At 39.3% G+C, this 19,994-nt stretch overlaps 2 protein-coding genes across 2 annotated transcripts in view; one reads left to right on the plus strand and one right to left on the minus strand.

Moving 5' to 3' along the window:
• ddrgk1 (DDRGK domain containing 1) overlaps window positions 1-4,760 on the plus strand; it is a 7,641-nt gene extending 2,881 nt beyond the window's left edge. The window contains exons 4-8 of the mRNA XM_015395547.1: window positions 1,535-1,636; window positions 1,714-1,836; window positions 1,918-1,956; window positions 2,033-2,138; window positions 4,482-4,760. Of these exons, the coding sequence (XP_015251033.1) occupies window positions 1,535-1,636; window positions 1,714-1,836; window positions 1,918-1,956; window positions 2,033-2,138; window positions 4,482-4,642 (531 nt within the window). The 3' untranslated portion in view covers window positions 4,643-4,760. The remainder of the gene's footprint in view (window positions 1-1,534; window positions 1,637-1,713; window positions 1,837-1,917; window positions 1,957-2,032; window positions 2,139-4,481) is intronic.
• Window positions 4,761-4,907: 147 nt separating this feature from the next.
• Window positions 4,908-18,946, minus strand: cars2 (cysteinyl-tRNA synthetase 2, mitochondrial (putative)). Its single transcript, XM_015395546.1, has 15 exons — window positions 18,582-18,946; window positions 18,457-18,507; window positions 17,493-17,610; window positions 17,348-17,419; window positions 17,133-17,238; window positions 16,961-17,041; window positions 15,191-15,320; window positions 12,046-12,179; window positions 10,232-10,299; window positions 9,129-9,195; window positions 7,713-7,851; window positions 7,516-7,636; window positions 7,337-7,435; window positions 7,054-7,257; window positions 4,908-6,986 (listed from the first exon to the last, which is right to left on the minus strand). Exons 1-15 carry the CDS (start codon window positions 18,764-18,766, stop codon window positions 6,909-6,911), a joined length of 1,653 nt encoding a protein of 550 aa, XP_015251032.1. The 5' UTR covers window positions 18,767-18,946; the 3' UTR covers window positions 4,908-6,908.
• Window positions 18,947-19,994: the final 1,048 nt, after the last annotated feature.

Here is a 19,994-nt window from a genome sequence, read left to right on the forward strand (position 1 = left end):
ATCTCTCTTTTTAATTTTAATCAGAACTCTGGCTGCAGCATTTTGGATCAGCTGAAGGCTTTTAACTACAGTTTGTGGACTTCTTGATAGTAAAGAATTATAATAGTCCAGCCTTGAAGTAACAAATGCATGGACTAGTTTCTCAGCATCACCTCTGGACAGGAGATTTCAAATTTTTGCAATATTGCACAGATGAAAAAAGAAAATTCATTCTTTAATATGACAGGTCCTGGTCAAAATTAACACCAAGATTGTTAACTTTATAAGACATGAATTTGATTCCATTCCGATTAGGTGACTGATTAACCGCTTAGCTCCCATGCCCCTATTTACAGGATACAGTGCGAGCATTTTTCTCACAATTGCGGCTACAATTATATTGGAGCCAAAATACATGCTGAAGTTCGAGTGAAAATGGGTTGGGAGCTGGACTGCATGTTTAAGTGCCCTCTCAGGAGCCAAAACAGGTTTCATGGGCCCCCTTGAAAGCCTGTGGTGAGGACGTGCTATTTGGTGTCCCTTTTTATATGTCTTCTAACCCCTGACGTTAAAAATGTCCGTGTATGCCACTGTGTGCAAGTACATCTTTCACCCCTTTCATTTGCATTTTGCTTGTAAAATAAGCAGACTTCATTTAAGTAAGATAACTGTTAAGCTTTCATCAAAAAAAAAAGAAAAGAGAAGAAATTTCCAAAAAGTCAAATAATTTGAATGGGTGAAATACTTAGGGAACCAGTTACAAAGTGTTACTGTTGCATTACAGATTTCAAACAATGACACCTAATAGGCATAATAATGAAGCACTTTTGTCGCTATATTTAGCAACTTTTCCGACCTCTCTAGTCCCTTTATCTAGTGTCTTTTTTTCTGTGTTGAGACTTGGTGAAAAAGCACAGAAATCTGTCCTCCTGAGCGAGTGGATCCATAAGTCCGTCAACCACTGTCTCTCTTTCATGCTCCGCTTTTGTCATGCAGGACAGTCGTGGCGATATATAGCTAAGAGAACTACATTTGAGCTGGCATCCAAGTGTTTGCAATAATTTGTTACTGAACTCCTGTTACATAACAACTGTATTTATAATGATTGAAGAAGATGTATGTATATTTTTGATTCCTGACTTGTAAAATTTGTTTTTGATTAACATCCCTTCTGATGTATTCCAGCTTGGGTGGGTTTTTTTGAATTAGCAGGATGTTGTGTAATTATACCTTATAAAATCAGACTTTAGGTAGTTTTTGACAAAATGTTAACAAGAATGTGGGAAGAGGTTTGTGGTTCTGCAACTGGGATGATGCTTGCTGCTTCAAAAAGGTCGAGGCTGTTTCGATCAGACTGATTGGAGCCTAAATTCACTAATTCATGTGTATTTTAGAGAATTTGAATACTTTATTGTTTGAAATGTTCCACCAACAATTTGAATTACTGCACATTTTCGCACAACTTGTTATGTATATACATACCAATTTGTGCTACAAGGTTGTTTGCATGTACAGCAAGGTCAATTTTGATTATTTTTTGTTTTATTTATTTTAGGCAGAGATGGAGGAGCGGGCGGAGAGGAGGAAGATGCAAGAACTCCGAGAGCAGGAGAAACGGCAAGAAGAGGAGAGGGAGCGAATGCAGGAAAAGAAACAGGTTGATTCCAGTGAAGATGTGTCCGGCTGCATTCCATGGGATGAAGTGCTGAGACTATGTGATGCTTCTTTCTGTAGGAAGAGGAGGAGAAGCGGGCTAAAGAGGAACAAGAGCAACGAGAGGAGGAGGAGTACTTGAAGCTCAAAGCCTCGTTTATTGTTGAGGACCAGGGAGAGCAAGAACAGCTGTCAGAAGACCAGGTTTAGATTTCAGACTTGTTTTATCTTGATTTATTTTTAAAAGGCTTTGGTTTTAAACTGTTTTCACTTTTTTGTTTTTAGTCACTCAATCTGCTGCAGGACTTCATCAACTACATCAAGGTGAGCGGGACCCCCAGTGTCCATATTTAGCCTGCTGGTGTTTTTGAGTTGCGGATTTACTGATCTCTGTTTGCAGACATTTAAAGTTGTTCTCCTGGAGGACTTGGCATCTCATTTTGGGATGAGGACACAGGATGCAATCGCCAGACTGCAGGACCTTTTGTCTGAAGGAACACTCACAGGTTAGGACCAGGTTTCTTTTTATCTGGGAGTTTCTTGTGCTGGCTTTGGAGATTCTAAAGATGGGAACATGAGAGATCCTCCAAGAGGTTCAGATTAGACCAGTGGAACTATGAGATACAAACCTTCAGTCACATTCCATTGATGAATTGGTGTAGCCTGACCACATCCCCAGACAAGAGAAAAAGTATCTGATGAGGTCAGATTTCTGAATACTTTTTTAAAAATTAAATTAATGAAAAAATCCAAATAATGGATTGTAATTATTTTTAATGATTCGCAGAAACCCTGGATCATTTCCGCATGTTTTGCTGCTTTGAGTTTAATCATCTCGCGCATGCCCTTTACGATCTCCAAGGAACGCAGAGCGGAGCGGACGGGAGCCACAGCGGAGGCTGTAGGCTTTGCTTTGTGCAGGCGGTCTGGAGCGCAGCGGGGCGGAGCGCTGACGGAGTATGTGGGATTTCGGGGTTAGCATGACCTGTTGGTCGTGTTGCTGTTAGCATAAACAAAACGTGTTGCACAATGCTTGCACTTTTATCCACAACTTTCTTTCCGCCGTCATCGTAGGTCACTCTAAATGCAAAGTGGTCCCATACAGCAGACCTATAAAGTGCTGCTGGCGCGTCTTCCAACTCCTGTTCTTTCCCACTCGCAATACCCACACAATTCTTTACAACAATTGATTCTTCTCTGCTACACCGGCTACGCTGCTTCGCTTCTTCTTCTCTACTGGTGGTTGGCTGTGGTCGCAGTACCGCCACCTTCTGCTCTGGAGTGTAAACGCTTGGCCTGTGAGAAAAAGGCCAAGAAACGAAAAGAACCGAGACAGTCGAAACGAAGGGTTCGGACGGTTTTTATAAACCATTCCATCCCTAGTCTACATCTATTTCTTCAGAAAGACTTGCTCTTTAAACTGGGAAACTCGGGTGTATTGGCAAGGTTTTGATTCATTCGTCTTGACACAGCTATGTGGGCAACGATGGGTAGGACGGCTTCAGATTTAGCTGCACAAGGTCTTATGTATCGATCTGGAGTTGATACAGACATTGTAAACCAGAACCTGCCTCCTTCCTGATCGGTGTAACAGCTGGACATTCCTGGTCTTTCCACACTTGCATTTAACCCTCTCAGGCTCAAATTAAGTTGTAGTTGCAGGAAAAAAATCTGATATTTGGAGAAAATGATCATATGGAGTAATAATATACAATTCAGACTTCTTTTGGAGAGAGACCTTCACATGCAATGAATTCTGGGATATTGCAGATTCTCAACGGTGACCCGGAGTGATAAATTAACACTGAAGACTGAATCTGATATGAACGTTAACTTTATTTGGATGTCACAAACAAAAAATTAACAAAACAAAATTTGAACAAAAAATGTTCTAAAAATTACAGACAACTTTTTCTCCACCGACATCTCAAAACCTCTTGAGAAGGCAGTTTCTGTTAAACTGTTGCTCAAAATATAGGCAAACTAGTAGATGAAGCATGTAGCATCTATTGGTAGCTGTTTGGGCACACGTTGCAAATCCACAACATTGAAATCGAGATGCCTCTGGTGAAAAACCCAGAGGAGATAAAATCTACCAATTGACATGTGTCATATCTATACATATTCATGATTCATCTTATGCAGTATTGATTTCAAAATAATGGAAATTGGTAGTGAAATACATTAAATTGGTGCTTAGAAAATCTGTTTCAGTGACACCAAGGACTCAGCCATGGGGAAAGTGAGTCAGCAGTGCCATCTGGTGAGCTGGAGAGAAACTGTTTGTTGCAAATGCACAACTAAGTCCTTCTATTGAACTTCTGAGTAACAAAAGCTCTTAAAATACGGATGTGGAGTAATTAGCTAAGTGGCATTTAGCTGTTGCAATTCTGCAAAATCTGCCTGGAGAGGGTTAATCGTTTAATAGTATGAATGTGGAACACTCCGTGGGTTAGATTGGATCCAAGCATAAACTAGCACAAACTTTCTAATAACTTGGAATGTTGAGGCATAAATCAAATACATTTAACTCAGACATTTTGAACTAATGATCATAAACTTAAGAGTTGCGTGGACACCTTAAGGGGTTTCCTGGGTTTTTTTTTAAGTTATAAGTTAAAGTTTGTGTTTTTGACATTTAAAAACAAATGTTTATTTACTTTGTCTGCAGTGGATTTAAAACATTGTTGTAATTTTATCAAATGTTTACTCAAATAATTTATGAGCTCCCAATGATATTCTGGAAGAAAGAGTTTTGGTTTTCAGCAACCTGAAAAACTGACTGCTTGGATGGAAACTTTTTTTTTTTTTTTTTAAATATGGCAATGGCTTGCTCCGTGTTGCTTCAGGTGTGATCGACGACAGAGGGAAGTTCATTTTCATCACCCCAGAGGAGCTGGACTCTGTGGCTCGGTTCATCAGACAGAGAGGCAGAGTCTCCATCACAGAGCTAGCTCAGGCCAGCAACTCCCTCATTAACCTGATGCCTGAGAGCTGCAGCTCTGCCTGAAAATAAAGGGGATGTTTGCCGTTTGATCGAAACGTTGGGTCATCATGGAAGCGAGTACTACAGCACTGTATTTTGCAGAGGAATTAAAATGTTTCTGACATCTTTTTGTCTTATCTTTCATCTTAATGCTGTGCATCAACCAAAGTATTATCGGTTTCTGCAGAGGAGTAGTGATGGGTTCATGAGGTGTTATGAAGCGTTTCGACACATTGGGAAACTGTACTGATGCTATGTAACTGACTCCTGGAAATCATTTGAAGGCAGCCCCTTTGTCAGGCTAAACTGACACAGATTTGATGACCTATATGATTTAAGCCATCGTTTACTATAATGTGCTATTACAGATCTTAGTTAAAATTGAAAATATGTTTGAGATGTTATATGCAATCCATAAATATAAACATAAAATGAGAAAATTTAAATGAACATGTTAATATGGACTTTTGTGGACTAGGATTTATTTAAAAGAACTACGGTAAACAGCAAACCAAGACAATTTTAAATTAGTTTCAATTTAGATAACTCACTAGGAGGAACAGGATGATACAATTAAAACAAATGGATCCAAATGGTCCCATATGGCTGAAATCTTTCTTTTGCCTTGAGGTTACTTCATATCTCTTGGTTTATTTGATGATAAACTCAGTTTAGTGCGTCAGCCAGTCCGAAACAGCTCCTACATTGGTCATGTGACTTTCTGATGTGGCTGTTTGAGCTCGACAAATGCGCCGGCGCATCGGTGTTGCTGGGCCCATCACTACACTAAGCTCCAGTGGAGCAGCGAAGAATGCTTGAATTTTCAAAAGACATAAAAGTTCCTGTTTACCAGCAGGGATATATAGCTCCCCCTGCTGCTGGTAATAGTTGCTACATCCTCCTTTTGCCAGAAGGACAGCTGTTAATCTTAGTAATAGTGTCACCTGTGAGAAATCACACCGGTTTTTACATTTATTAAAAGCACTCTGTGGTGTTCTTCTTGTAGATCACTAAAATAAGATTCTTCCTGATCAAAATCACACTGATAGACTGAACTATATATTCTAAATTACTTTTTCCAGTAGAAACTTAATTCTTTTGTTATAGTAAGCAAAGTATTTTACCTAGTATTTATTCCCTGAAATTAAGTTGTAAATACCTAGAAAGGTTAACACATTTTTAGTGGCCCTTCTTACATTTATCAGCTTGACTCAATATCTATGACAGGGTTTATCCAGGAAGGAGGAACTCTAATGCTTTTTAATGCTGTTAGACATAATTTTAATGCCATCAATAAGTACCCATTACTCTCATATATATATATAACACGGCCAAATCTTTCGTAATCTTTACCATCGACAGGCTGCAGCTATGTCCCGAATTTCTCGTTTTCCAGCCGCTTATGTTAAAATTAGCATTTTCCCCATTCTCTTTTTCTGTGCCTCGAGCTTCTGTTCCGAACATACGGCTTTAGGATCAACCAGGAGCAGTTCCACGCAAACACATGGAACCAGTTAAATCTGATATATTTGACAAAGTTTTTTAATTTTTTACAACAATTTTAAATGCCATGATAATCACATTTAATAAATTTTAATGCCAATTAAGGCCTTAATTAAAAATATAATTAAATGACTTTTAATGACCGGCAGAAACCCTGTATGATAACTAAAATAGGAATATGGAGATCTGAAATGAATTTCTAGATGCAAAGAATGTTTATTCTAGATGTGATGTCATTTTGGATGAAATGGTAATTTTGACAAGAAAAAAAAAGTTTATGTCAGATATAAGGAACTCGGGTTTGGTCAAACTAATACATATCAAAACAGCATTACCATAGCCTGTTGTGACCACGATAAGATTGAAGTGAAGTAGATCAGTGTATCTATTTAGAGGTAATCCTTTGGCAGAAGGTAAAGATGAATAAAAACATTCTAATAGATGGAACCAGGTCATCGTGTCATGTTCTCAGTTTGATTCCGTCTTCCATCCCACAGTAAATACTAACTGGCTGTTTGCAGCCGCTTTGGATATTATCCCAATAAATGGTCGTTATTAGTGGTTATCAGTCCCATAGGCTCAGTAGCTTGTTATCAGCAAGCGAATCCATCATTTAAAATCCCTTTTTTTAATATCGGAGGTTTTCATTAATCCTTTACTATCAAACGGGAAGTAATAACTTCCATCACTTGGCCTGAACCAAGGATGACAGCCATGGAAAATAAATCTTTATTTGATCACAAATAAATGAAAGACTATAACATTTCTAACAGTTTCCTTTAATCCATCATTTGTCCTCATGTTTGCTAGTCATTGCCGTTCTGCGACTCGGTTTTATTTCCCATGTGGACGCCTCTCCTCTGTCCTGAAAACAAAGAACACATCAGGTAAAGATCATAGATAAACAGAGTAACACTTCAGTGGTAGCCTACCTTTATCACCACCCCTAAGGGGACCAAATCTTTTCTGAGGGTATCACAAGCTTCCAATAGGGGGACTCTTTCAGGGTACAGGGCTGGTTTGTTATTTGCATCGTTATGGCGGGTGAGAGCAAATGCACGAACTTCACTTCTGAAACGAGTTAGATGCTCTACCACTGACTGGAAGTTTCCATCACTGCTCAGCACCTCCGCCTCCTTCATAGAAACAACCAGATGTGAGGCTAAAAGGGAATTTGGAGGAAAGACGACTGCTGGTCTGCATGCAAATCCTGACCTTACTGCGTAGCAGCTCGATTCCAAACATATCCAGGACATCCTGGATGTAGGTAACCATTGCACCAAATACTGCAGGGCTCTGTGCAATTCCCCTTGACTGAAAAACACAAGAATGACACTTCTTACTTCAAGGCTTAATAATACGCTGGATCTGCAGAGTCAGACACCCTGAGTTACCGTAGTGGGCTGTAGCTGGCAGTTTCCATGATAAATGAGATTCATCAGCGCACCAATGGCTTTGGATGTGTCAAAGTCATCTGCTAAGGCCGTCCCGATGGTAGACTTGGCTTCAGCGAGTCTGAAGAACCAAGCAAGCAGAGTGAAACCCAGCAAAAGAAGGATGCATTCATGAAACCTTCAAAATGAGTTTCTACCTTTGCCACAGGATATCCTCCTGCACAGGAGAACAGGGTAACTGACCCCTAATATATGCCTGAGCAGCACTGATGAAGGTGCGGATGGTTTCCAGAGAGGTGCGAGCTTCCAACATACTGCCGTCACTGTAATCTATAGCTGTGGGGAGAACAGGCAAAGTGTGCTTCAGGGTTACTAGGGTTCAATATGTTCTGTCTTCTTACCGTTAGCACAACTTCACTTGCAGGACTTTTACGCTTTTTACCTTTTTAATTTACCTCCTAAAAGGACTAAAACAGAAATATTTGGTGTAATGTAGTGTCAGACATAAAGAAATATATATTTCAACTGTTTTCTTACAAAGAAACAATACATAGATGTAAAAGTCTATGTGCTGCTTCTTAGAAAATATGGAACCACAATTGCAAAAGTGCACCAAGCTTTCTTCCCAGATCCCCACAGCCAAGCTGGACCGTGACCAAAAACTGGCCCTGTCCTTTCCGTTCCTGGTGGTCCACCATGATCAGTGATATATGTGGAGACACAGCCTATCACATTATATATACACTCACCGGCCACTTTATTAGGTACACTTGTCCAACTGCTCGTTAACACTTATTTTCTAAGCAGCCAATCACATGGCGACAACTCAGTGCATTTAGGCTTGTAGACGTGGTCAAGACAATCTCCTTCATTGTCTATTCTTGTTCTTAGAAATGAAGGCTATTCCATACGATAAATTGCTAAGAAATTGAAGATTTTCTGCAACGGTGTGTACTACTCCCTTCAGAGGACAGCACAAACAGGTTCTAACCAGAGCAGAAAAATAAATGGGAGGCCGCGTTGCACAACTGAGCAAGAAGATAAGTACATTAGAGTCTCTAGTTTGAGAAACAGACGCCTCACAGGTCCCCAACTGGCATTTTCATTAAATAGTACCCGCAGTAGCCTGTTTGTGCTGTCCTCTGAAGGGAGTAGTACACACCGTTGTAGGAAAACATCAATTTCTTAGCAATTTCTCGTTTAAAGGTATCTTCATTGAAAAGTACAGTGCTTTTCCTTCAAAAATAAGGACATTTCAATGTGACCCCAAACTTTTGAACGGTAGTGTGTATATATATATATATATATATATATATATATATATATATATATTTTTTTTTTTTTTTTATACATAGAAATGTAGAAATTTGTGACATTCCCAAAGGTCATGCGAACACACACTGTTAAGGACCAGCTGTAATGGAAACAAAAGCTTGCCAAATGTTCCTAGGTCCACATGTAATGTGCAATGCCTGGCAATGGGGGAATGTACATCCCGTCTCGGTTGTGTATGTAATATAAAGAGTTGCTGCATATTTGCAATAATAGGTGTCAAGGGGTTAACGGAGACAAAGAGAAAGACAGGTTCTACAGTCGTTTTTCAGGTTACCCACCAGATCTATATTTGGTCATGAGACAAAACATCCGAAATTCTTCAGCAGAGTAAGATTGTAGGAAATCCTGATGTAGAAAGCAAAAAAACAAAAAAATCAATTAGTCACATAAAGCTTTACAAGCACAAGAGAAAATACAACTAGACATTGTTCCATGTATATAAATCACACAGAGGGCCACAAACTCCTAGACAGGAGTAAATAAAACCAACTGATTGTAGTTCTGACATGTACATTTAAAACCAGCCCACTGTAATTACAAGGTGATACAATAGGGCCTTAGCAAAGCTAATCAGATGCTGATGGAACTAACCTGCTACATAGATAAGTGAATGTCTTCAGGATATGAAAACCTGAAGGATTTTACATTTTTTCCAGACATTATTATGTGAAAAGGAAAAGCAACACAAAATCATTCTTGATAGTCGAAGTCAAAATGAACGAGTAAACATGTTTTAAATAAGTTTAGTTTGTGTAGCATGGATGTTTTTTTTTCTTCCCCAAAACCAAAGAGCACTAAGGAGTACTGTACATCTCCAGAACATGTCTGTCATCCCTTCATCCACTCTCCATCTCTCTCAGACAGAAAAAAAAACAAATGTTAACAGTGAGACTGATCTGAACAACAATCCACTTTCTGTTCCACAATGTAATTTCAATGGTAGCTCGATCTCATATAGAGTCACCAATTGTGATTTCTTTGGTCGAAATGACAACAAATTTACCCAGAGTGCCTTTGGTACCGACATTCCAGCTGCAGGTGTAGTGACCCATAATTCTCTGAGTAAAAGTTTCATTTATATCAGCAGAGCTGCATAATATATAATGATTCAGCCTAATATAATTGCTTCTTAGTAACAACAAATGTGGTCACCAAGTAAAAACACTGGGTTTGGATAACAGCTGACTGATTGAACAAGACTCTTATCTCAGTCTGGAGCACTCGGAAAATTGGTTTGTACCCGTCTCCTAAATCAAAAGTACAAAGAATTTAAAAATTCATTTTTTGTCTAGTATGACACCCACTGTTTCTATATTTAGAAATTGAATTTTGAGGGAAACAAATCCATGAGGAAATCTGCACTAATACAGAAAGTCTTTACCTTGATCGAAATATAATTTTTCAGAGATTTGGACATTTTCTCTGCACTGCCCTTCAAGTGTAAGTGACCTAAAAGAATAAGAACACCCAATCAGTCAAAGGCACATCAAAGAAAATGTTATGAAGATATCTACAATAGTATTACTTCTCTACTTATGTAGTATTCTAATTCAAAGATGTCAATAGGAACGGAGAGATGAAGAATCAAGATGCCTCATAAGCTCCATGATGCCATCTGGTGGATAATAAATGTAAAAGGTTTGGTAACGATGATGCGATTTTTTCTGGCCTAAAGGCTTGTTTATCCTCAGAAACCAGGTCACCAGTTTGTGTGTCGCAGTTAACGCAGATATGCCCCCGCCCCTTATGCGGACAGTCTGGTGCACCTCTCCAAAATTGTAAGACAGGAGGCCTCTGATTGGTCAAATCTACATTCGCTCTACACTATACCCATTTCCTGTTTGGTACCTTACCGGCTTGTTGTGTTTGTATGACCGGCACGGTGGAAAACGACTCGTAAAGATGGGACAACCTAGAAGAGCGAAGTGAGCGAGAACGCTAGGACCCTTTTTCTATCTGATCCCTGCTCTTTTTCGTCCTTATCTACCTCTGTTGTCGCACAAACTTGCCCCTTGGGTTTTTCCACTTCCTCACCACTTCGGCCATATCTAGACACACAGCTAGTTTGTAATCGTCTCTCTTGCTTTGTGGCGTGGAATTACATAGCGCACCTTGAACATGGTCTGTATATGGTCTTTTATCTCTTTTTATGCACCTTTATTACTAGAAACATGCCTCGAGACATCCCAGACTCCGAAGTCCTCACCCATGCTGACCTGCCCAGCATCAACACCATCCTGATGCAGTCCCAGCTTCGATGGGCAGGACACGTAGTTCGCATGTCTGATGACCGCATCCCAAAGAAACTGCTGTTTGGCGAGCTACAGCAAGGAAAGCGCCCCCAAGGTGGACAAAAGAAGCGTTTCAAGGACACACTCAAAGCCTCGTTGAAGGCCTTCAACATCGACCACAACACATGGGAGCACAACGCAGCGCAAGACAGAGGAATGTGGCGATCCGCTGTCCAAAAAGGTGCCAAAGCTTGCGAGGCAAACCGGGTCGCTGTGGCTGTAGAGCGTAGGCAAGCCAGGAAGATCAGAGCTGCCAATCCTGCACCAGACGCCACCATTCATTGTCCGCATTGCCCATGACTTTTCCGTGCACAGATTGGCCTGACCAGCCACCTGCGTACTCATAGACTCTAACTTCCCCAACCATAGGATGAATAGATGGTCCTCATCATATCGACGGACGAACAGGAGCGCCCCTTAAACATGGTCTGTATATGGTCTTTTATCTCCCTTTATGCACTTAGCAAAAAGTCCACCTTTATTACAAGAAACATGCCTCGAGGCATTGACAAGCTGGACACTTTAAGTCTGGCTTTTGGAAAGTATCAAACTCCATTAATTAGAAGTGCCAGTGTTGTGCATTTAGACGTAGCCAAATCTTTTTTCATGGAACTATCACTGTTTAAATAAAACTTTGAGAAATCATAAAAGAGAATAAGTCATCATTTACAACGAAATCATCGTTCAATGGTTTTGTCTTAGTTATGTTAACCACCTTAGAATCTTGAAGAATGAGAGTGTGAATGCTTGCAATTTATCAAAACAGCTAAATTAGCTTGAAAAAAAGGGCAGAAATTCCAATGGATATTATGAAGTCCTTGAAGAACAAAGAGTGCTTGAACATTTAATGTAAGCAAGTTTGAGGGATCTTAGAACCTGTTAGGGTCGTGTATAAAGGATTCACCTGAATGAAGGAAGTAGTTTGCCCATTGTCCACACCGATGAAAGGCTTCACTCTGAGCGATCTCATTCTCATGGTGAGGAAAGGCCAGATCAATCCCGCCAGAGTGAATATCTAGCTGACTCCCAAACACGTGGCTGAAACCAGTAAAACATAACCTCTATTGGAATTGCTAACAATTGGATCACGGTTTCCATCATGTCTGTATTTTAGTCCGTTACAAAGTACACACATCTACTTCAGTTTCAGACAAATGAAGACTCAGAATTGCAATCTACGGCTAAAAGCAGTGGATGTATATGCCATACATAGGCTGTGTAAAAACATCTGGTTTCTTACTGTGTGAAATTAACTCAGATTAAGGTCCAATCCCAACACACCCCTAGGGATATGAATCTAGCCCTTTAAAATGAGAAATTTTTATATTCTGACATGCTGGGAGAGGTACGGAAGAGGATTAGGGCCACTGGGAAGAAAAAAAAAAAGTTAACTGATTTTTAAATTTTATTTCAGTTTACATAGGAAAAAAGTCAGAATTCTGAATTTTTGCTCAAAATTCTGACTTTTTTCCTAGAATTCTGACTTTAATCTCAGAATTTTGGATCTTAATGTAGATGGGCACCATGAAGGAAGAGATGTGAGAGCACTCAGCTTCACTGACAAAGATGTGAGTTGTTTGAGAGGGGCAGTGACACATTGGTGGAAAATGACAGAATTAGGCAACTTTTTACATGCCCGAGGGATCCCCCTATTAATGGAGGAGCAGAAGGTCTTTAAAACAAGAGAGCTAGTCTCTAAAACATACATGGCTATGGCTTAATGCTAACATGGTTGTTATCTGTCAGAATTCTGAGAAAAAAGTCATAATTCTGAGAAAAAAGTCATAATTCTGAGAAAAAAGTCATAATTCTTAGATTAAAGTCAGAATTCTGAGAAAAAAGTCAGAATTCTGAGAAAAAAGTCAGAAATCTGACTTTTTTCTCATGTTAAACTGAAATAAAACGTAAACATCTGTTACCTTTTTTATTTTTTTCAGTGGCCCTAATCCTCTTCCGTATAAAGGGCCAGAGACAATTAAAAAAACAACAAAAAAAAACATAGAAGATAGGGATTTTATGGAATGACTTGCAATTTTTTTTTTGTTGTTCTTCTGGATTAAGCTCATTCTATGACCAATAGAGGTTAGGTAAGACAGTGTTTTGGGGCTCAGATAGGAGCAGCAGCGAATCAGTACGTGAACACAGGCAGAGAGAAAACCAGAAACGGAAAGAGGCTGCCATCCTTTAGAGCTAAGGAAACACAGCAGGAGATCAGAGGAGCCCGCTGAGGAAACCGGGATCCAGAGAGAGGAGAGAAAGCAGCAGCTTGCCAATAAATTGCATTAGATCTGAGAATGGGAGAGGCTACAGTGGGCTGAGGCTATAGCTGACTGGCGCTAACAATAGTCCTGAGGAAGACTGGATAAGTTCGACGAGGGTTACAGATGGACAAGATTAGGACGGCAGGCCGGAGCTACCCACTAGATCAGTGATCGACAACCTGTGGCTCTTTAATGCCCCTCTTGCGGCTCCCTGGAGCTTTTTCAGTTATGTATGAAAATAGAAAAAGATGGATTCTTTTTGTTTGTTTGTTTTAATATGGTATGCAAGAGGGCAAACAAACATTCATTATGTTTTCTAATGCTGTAAAAATGTGTATAATAAATACATTTAAACAATATAAATATTTCTGTTAAGGAGGATTTGCATTATAGCCTGCAACACGCGTTTCAGTGTGGAGCGATGGCAGGCTGTTTTATACAAAGCGGTGGGTGTGTCTCAGGGGAAAAAAAGGAAGATAGCTGATGAGACCAGCGGATTCAAAGAAAAATGGACCGAATCATTTGCTTTCATTACCAATGCGGAAGGATTGCCTGCATGTTTGCTTTGTAATGAGAAGTTGTCAAATAATAAAAAGAGTAATTTGGAAAGAAATCCTAAATTCACGCCCGACCACCAAGTTAGGAGTGAGAGAAAAAGTGCAATTCCAGAATTTCTGGATAAATAACAGGAGCACAAAGACAGATTTAAGAATTGGATTGCATCTCCAAACTTCACTACTGCTGCTTAACGCAAGTTTCGGACTATTAGCCGCACCTGAATATAAGCCGCAGAAGCTAAATTGCATGATTTGTACATATACAAGCCGCACCGGACTATTAGCCGCAGGTTATTTATGTTTAACGCAAACTGTATTACGCTCGCAATGTCCGTCTTTCTCACTGTCGTTCTATCTCGTACCACCCGCGCGCGGCTACTGTACTTGTGTGTATTACCCTAGTGGCCGTTAGCTTTAAAAGTCCACAGATAAGCTGCATTATTATAAAAGCCGCATGGTCGAAAAATGGGGAAAAAGTCGCTGCTTATAGTCCGAAAATTATGGTACTTTTGTTGCAAGCATGGAAAACCTTCCACAGATCGAACAGGTAGCGCTCCTATGCAGGTGTGTGAACTTTCTTCCATTTTGTCCCCTAAAACAAAAATAACAATAAAATCTGACTTCTTTATTGTGTTTCTATAATTTCATCAATGCAACAAAACCTAAAACATTAATATCGTAATGGAACTTAATCTAAAAGCACCAACAATTGTACACCAGAGTAGTCACAGGATGTGACATTTGTTCAAGGATAAACATTTAATCATGCGTGCTATATATTTAAAGGCACGGTTTACGAATACGAGTTATTTTAAATGATTCATCAGGCCAATATACAGCGATGACGCCATCATTGCTACAAAAGCTTTTCTCCTCTGTTATGGTGCTAGGTATCTTATCTATGTGCATACACAGTTGTTTACGTACCAGAGTGTTATATATGCAGCGAGGGGTGTCCCAATTAATAGGGAAGACTACAAAGCCCAGTGGTAGAGTACTTGTGGTAGCAAGTAGGGGGTGTATTGAGATTAGGCCTAAATATTCACCTTTTTAGCTCAGTTACATAGAGGAAAAGATCCTGAACAGGATTTGAACTCAGGAACATTATTTGAGAATAAGTATTTATTACCAATACAGAAGTATCTTTAGCGGAAATATTCAAAGCAATAGCAAAACTGTTCAGTTTCTAAACAGCTCAGTAGAGAAGAAATATAACAGAGGGAATTTGAACCTGGCAATAGTCGAACATTCAATATGCCAGCCAGGTCTTCCTTGGCCCCATGGAGATTCCCAGTGCGGCTCGTGAGGTTTGGACGTCTTCCACAGGGCAAAATCCCTGGAGTCCCGTTTATTTGAAGTGCCTAGGGTAACAGACAGAATAAAGAAATTTATTATTTGTTATTTTGGACAACTGTGAGAATAAGAGTTCAGGTACGTTCACAAAATAAAAGTCACCACGCTGGTGACTTTCTACATTATGCAGTCTGCTGGTCATTGGTTTCACCCCAGCATGGCAGACATTTCTTTCTTTTTTAAATCCTCCAAACCGAACAAAGCTGCATGCATTCACTGGATTCCCAGAGATGGAACTAGCATTGGAAAATCCACCACCTCCTCCAGTGGCTACGTCTGGAAAAGGGTCGCTTTCAGCCTTACTTCCGCATACCCATAACCCAGTTCGGGGACCTCCTGTTCCGCTTTGGGAAAAAAAGGGAAAATAATGGGAGAAGCTAACTGCTGAGGATCAGGGGAGCACAGTGGCAGATAGGATAAGTCCACCCGGAGACCAAAAACTGAAGGGGTGAGACCACGGCTGCTCAGGGGTAGGATATTGGTAAATCGGAGAAACCCAGCAGGGAGACAGAGCTAGAAGAAACTAGGGCTGGCTGGAGTTAGCCTCTAGACGCTAATTGCTGGAGTTGAGAGTATAACTGAGGATCAGCAAAGCTTGCCCATGCAGACAGCGACAGAGTGTGGAAAAGAAGGAATTGGCTGACTTGTGTCTACACTCGAGGTATGGCGGAGAAATATTCCTTCTAAGGCTAAATCAAAACAGCTTCTTCAAAAGTCACCTTAAATATTCTTAAGAACGATTCACTGCCTCCTTCGCTGTAGCTCACAGCCATAAATATGTAAACAAAAGTTCAGATTTTTCAACTCCTGCAAATTTATTTTGGCTGAATGTTTCAGAACATTTAACAAATTCACATGTTAGTCAAAGGTAACACTGATTTACACCAAATTCAGTTAATAAATTATGGGTGTTAAGGAAAATAAATCCAACCTGCATATGGCCCTCCTTTGTCCATTTCAAAGTTGAGCTTTTATTTTACACTTGAAGCAGTATTCAATATAATATCATATAATATTCATCCAGTATTCATCTGGAAAGTCTGCTGTAGAAAGTGTTTGAAAAAAGAGAGGGACACTACACTACAATTCTTCAAGCTGATTGGGTAAATCACCTTCCTATGTCAAGCTTTTAGCCCAGCTGGGAAATTTCACATTCTTGATCTGTTTCAAAACCAATGAAACAAAACTAGATAAATCAAACTCTCACCAAACCTGGTCATAAGGAACATGCAGACATCATTCCCATCCACAAAAGGACAAATCGCTTCCTTTTGCTCTTTTGGCTAAAACCGAAGGAGCTGTCTTTTTTTTTTTTGCTTCAGCATTTAGTATAATTGTAACTAATTGACGATTTACAATTATACATGTGACTAAATTTTTTTGGTATGAAACATTTCATACAGAAATGGTTTCTTGTGAGATGCATTTTTGGGATTTTTTGAATTACAAAAATCCCGCAGCAAATCATCTTGCAAGTAGGGTCACGACCCCATGTTTGGAAAACAATGATTTAGAGGACAGTTTTACAAAGAGGTTTTATATAATTTCAAAGGATCATTAACTTTTCGAAGTTAGGTTCTTACAAAAAACATTCAAACATTTGGGAAAACAAAAAACATTATCTTCTTAACACCACAGTTATACCTACCCGGCTCTACCTGAGAACTTGCAGCTCCAACAAACTTCCCATAACGTTCACCTATGGACTGAACGTCAAAATATACGTTGCCTGCAAACAAAGAAAACTGGTCATATACCTCAGACACAGGGGCTATACAAGTTTTTTTTCTTTTCTCAAATCAACCATTATTCATACCCACCTTCGGGTGTGGCATAAGCATGCCCATTTCTGATAATTCCTTGAATAAATGCAACGATATGATGAACATTCTCTGTGACTCTTAGATACACAGCAGGAGGAACCACCTGAAAGAAAGCCACAGGTTTGTTTTTACGTGAACAGTTATCAGAATCCTTTGAGAAAAAACGTTGCAGAGCCGACATGATGATAGCTGAAAAGTTATGCACAACCTACCTTTAATGACAGCATGTCCCTCTTAAACTCATCCTCATACATCCTAGCAATCACAGCTGGAGACACATTTTCCTGAGCCATGAGGAAACACTTTTAGCATCACTCACAGGAATCCATATGTTGAGCATATTATTGTGATGCTTACCTCCCAACTTCTTTTTATAATCTTGTCATCAATGTCAGTAATGACCATGGCATGGATAACAGTGATACCAAAAAACCTGCTCAGGATCCTCTGCAGGATATCAAACCTGACATAAGAACTAGGAGGAAGCAGAGGTTGGAGCACGTTTTTTTTTTTTTTTTTTTTGTCAGACGTTCCTGCAAACCTACGGAAGAGGATTAGGGCCACTGGAAAAAAAAAGTTAACTGATTTTTGCATTTTATTTCAGTTTAATATGGGAAAACCTCTTAAAACCCACCTGGTGGAACTTAAGTGTGGGTAATAATTCAGAATGCATAAAATTTCACTGGTAAACTTTTTACCAGCAGGTGGAGCCATTGTGACCAGCTCCAAGCTGATACCAGAACGTACCTGTTCAAAAAAGACCTATCATTCCCGAGAATAAAAAAAACAACAACTTTTGAATCATGTTTGAACTGATGCAGGTTGGTCTGTAATCTACTCACCCAAACTAGAGGGTGTTAGCTTTCAAATAATGTATTGCACATGTAATTTGGGTTTACAGTTCCTAAATAATATTTGCTTTTCCATTTGGGTATGCAAAATAGACGAGGATTACCCAAAATGAGGTGGATGTTAAGAGGTTAATATCAGAATTCTGACTTTTTTTTCCTCAGAATTCTGACTTTAATCTCAGAATTCTGGGTTTAATCTCAGAATCCTGACTGTTTTCCTCAGAATTCGGATTTTTTAAACTCAGAATTCGGACTTTTTCCCTCAGAATTCGGACTTTTTTCCTCAGATTTCGGACTTTTTTCCTCAGATTTCGGACTTTAATCTCAGAATCCTGAATTTTTCCTCAGAATTCGGACTATAAACTTTTAAAAATCAGTTAACTTTTTTTTTTTCAGTGGCCCTAATCCTCTTCCGTATAAACCTGCATATCAAATACAATATAAAAACATCAGTGTAGAATATAATGTACCATGCATGCCCCAGGTGAGCATGGTCATACACTGTGGGTCCACAGCTGTACCTAGGATAAGAGAAGACATCCTTTAGGGTCATTGGAAGACGTAAGAACAGAGTGATGGTCAATATGTTCCCTACCATGTTGCGGTTCCTTCTCTAGCCAAGATCAGAGCTTCTTTCTTTTTGGTCAGGCTGTTAAATGTCTTTATTCCCGTGTCGAAGCCTGTGGGGGTGAGCCATGCCTTCCCTGAAGCACTGTACCTCACAGAGGCAGAGCAGCTGGAGCTGAGGATACGGAAAAGGACCTTTCCACTCCGGAGCATTGTTAATCAGGGACCCCTATTAGGGTCGGTTAGCGTTTGGACCGACAGCTACCTCATTAAAAGGGTCCGTCCTGGAATCGACCGTGTGCTGTACTTCCTACCTCTAGCTGTTATTATTGTTTTAAGCATACATTATGGGTAAGACGGCAAAGCATGTCAGAACCCTTGACGTTCGGAATGTCTTTTTCCTTGTTTTAATTAGCAACTCTTTGGTGTGTTATCGCCATCTATTGGCTAGGAGTGACTATGAAACGCAAGCTTTCTGTCCTATTATGCCATATTGAGTTGTGAGCATTGAAGTCACCACACCATATCGCCCTTTTATTTAAATGTAATATGATTTCACCCAGTAAATATACAGATAATTTCTTACATGGGTTGTAAAAATTTATCAGCTTAAATTTACCTTCTTTTGTCCATAATTCAATAGTAATATATTCAAGTGTTTTTCCCTTTGCTAGTAGTTTATACTGCAACCCTCTCTTTAAAAGAATTATACATCTACCTCCATTACCCTCCTCTCTATCCCTTTGAATACTATGATAACCATTAAAAAGTCTAATGTAGGTTTTAGCCAGGTTTCCTGAATACATATAAGTTCAGGTTTTATTTTTAACTTTTATCTAAATCCTTTTAACTCTTAACTATTTCCTATTAAACTTTTAGCATTCCATTGTAATATTAACATACTGTTCAGTCATCTGAACCTGGATGTTTGCCATCTGCTTCAAGTTTTTGTTTGATCTGTTCCCAAGAAATATTCCTCATCCCTAGAATATTTTCAACTCCTTTTACAATGATCTTGATTTTTTCAGTTTCCTGTTTGACCTGGTCCGTACAATTAATTACATATGTAATGAATAAAATCACTTTATCAAAATCTATAGAGTTACTTATTACTGTTGCTCTGGTTCTTTCCTCAGGATTTGAATGTCACCCATGTTTTTTATGTAGTTCCTGAACCTTCTTTACTGCTTCAGCATAGCTTAAGTTGTTTGTTGATTTAACCTATTGAACCTCAACTGCTCTTTTCCTGACCTAACTATGGAAGCAAATCGTTACCATATTTCAAATGAAAAAGCATTTTCAGAAATGCTTTTTCATTTTAAGAATGTCGCTGCATTTTTTGACTCATAAATGAAATTATTAATCAATCATCCGATTTGCATTTTAATTTTCTTCTTCAACACTGCTCATCCTTTTACCTAATTAAAATGAAAAAGAAATG

The sequence above is a fragment of the Cyprinodon variegatus genome, unplaced genomic scaffold (genome assembly GCF_000732505.1).
Source record: "Cyprinodon variegatus isolate N-32 unplaced genomic scaffold, C_variegatus-1.0 Scaffold745, whole genome shotgun sequence".
Classification (NCBI taxonomy): domain Eukaryota; kingdom Metazoa; phylum Chordata; class Actinopteri; order Cyprinodontiformes; family Cyprinodontidae; genus Cyprinodon; species Cyprinodon variegatus.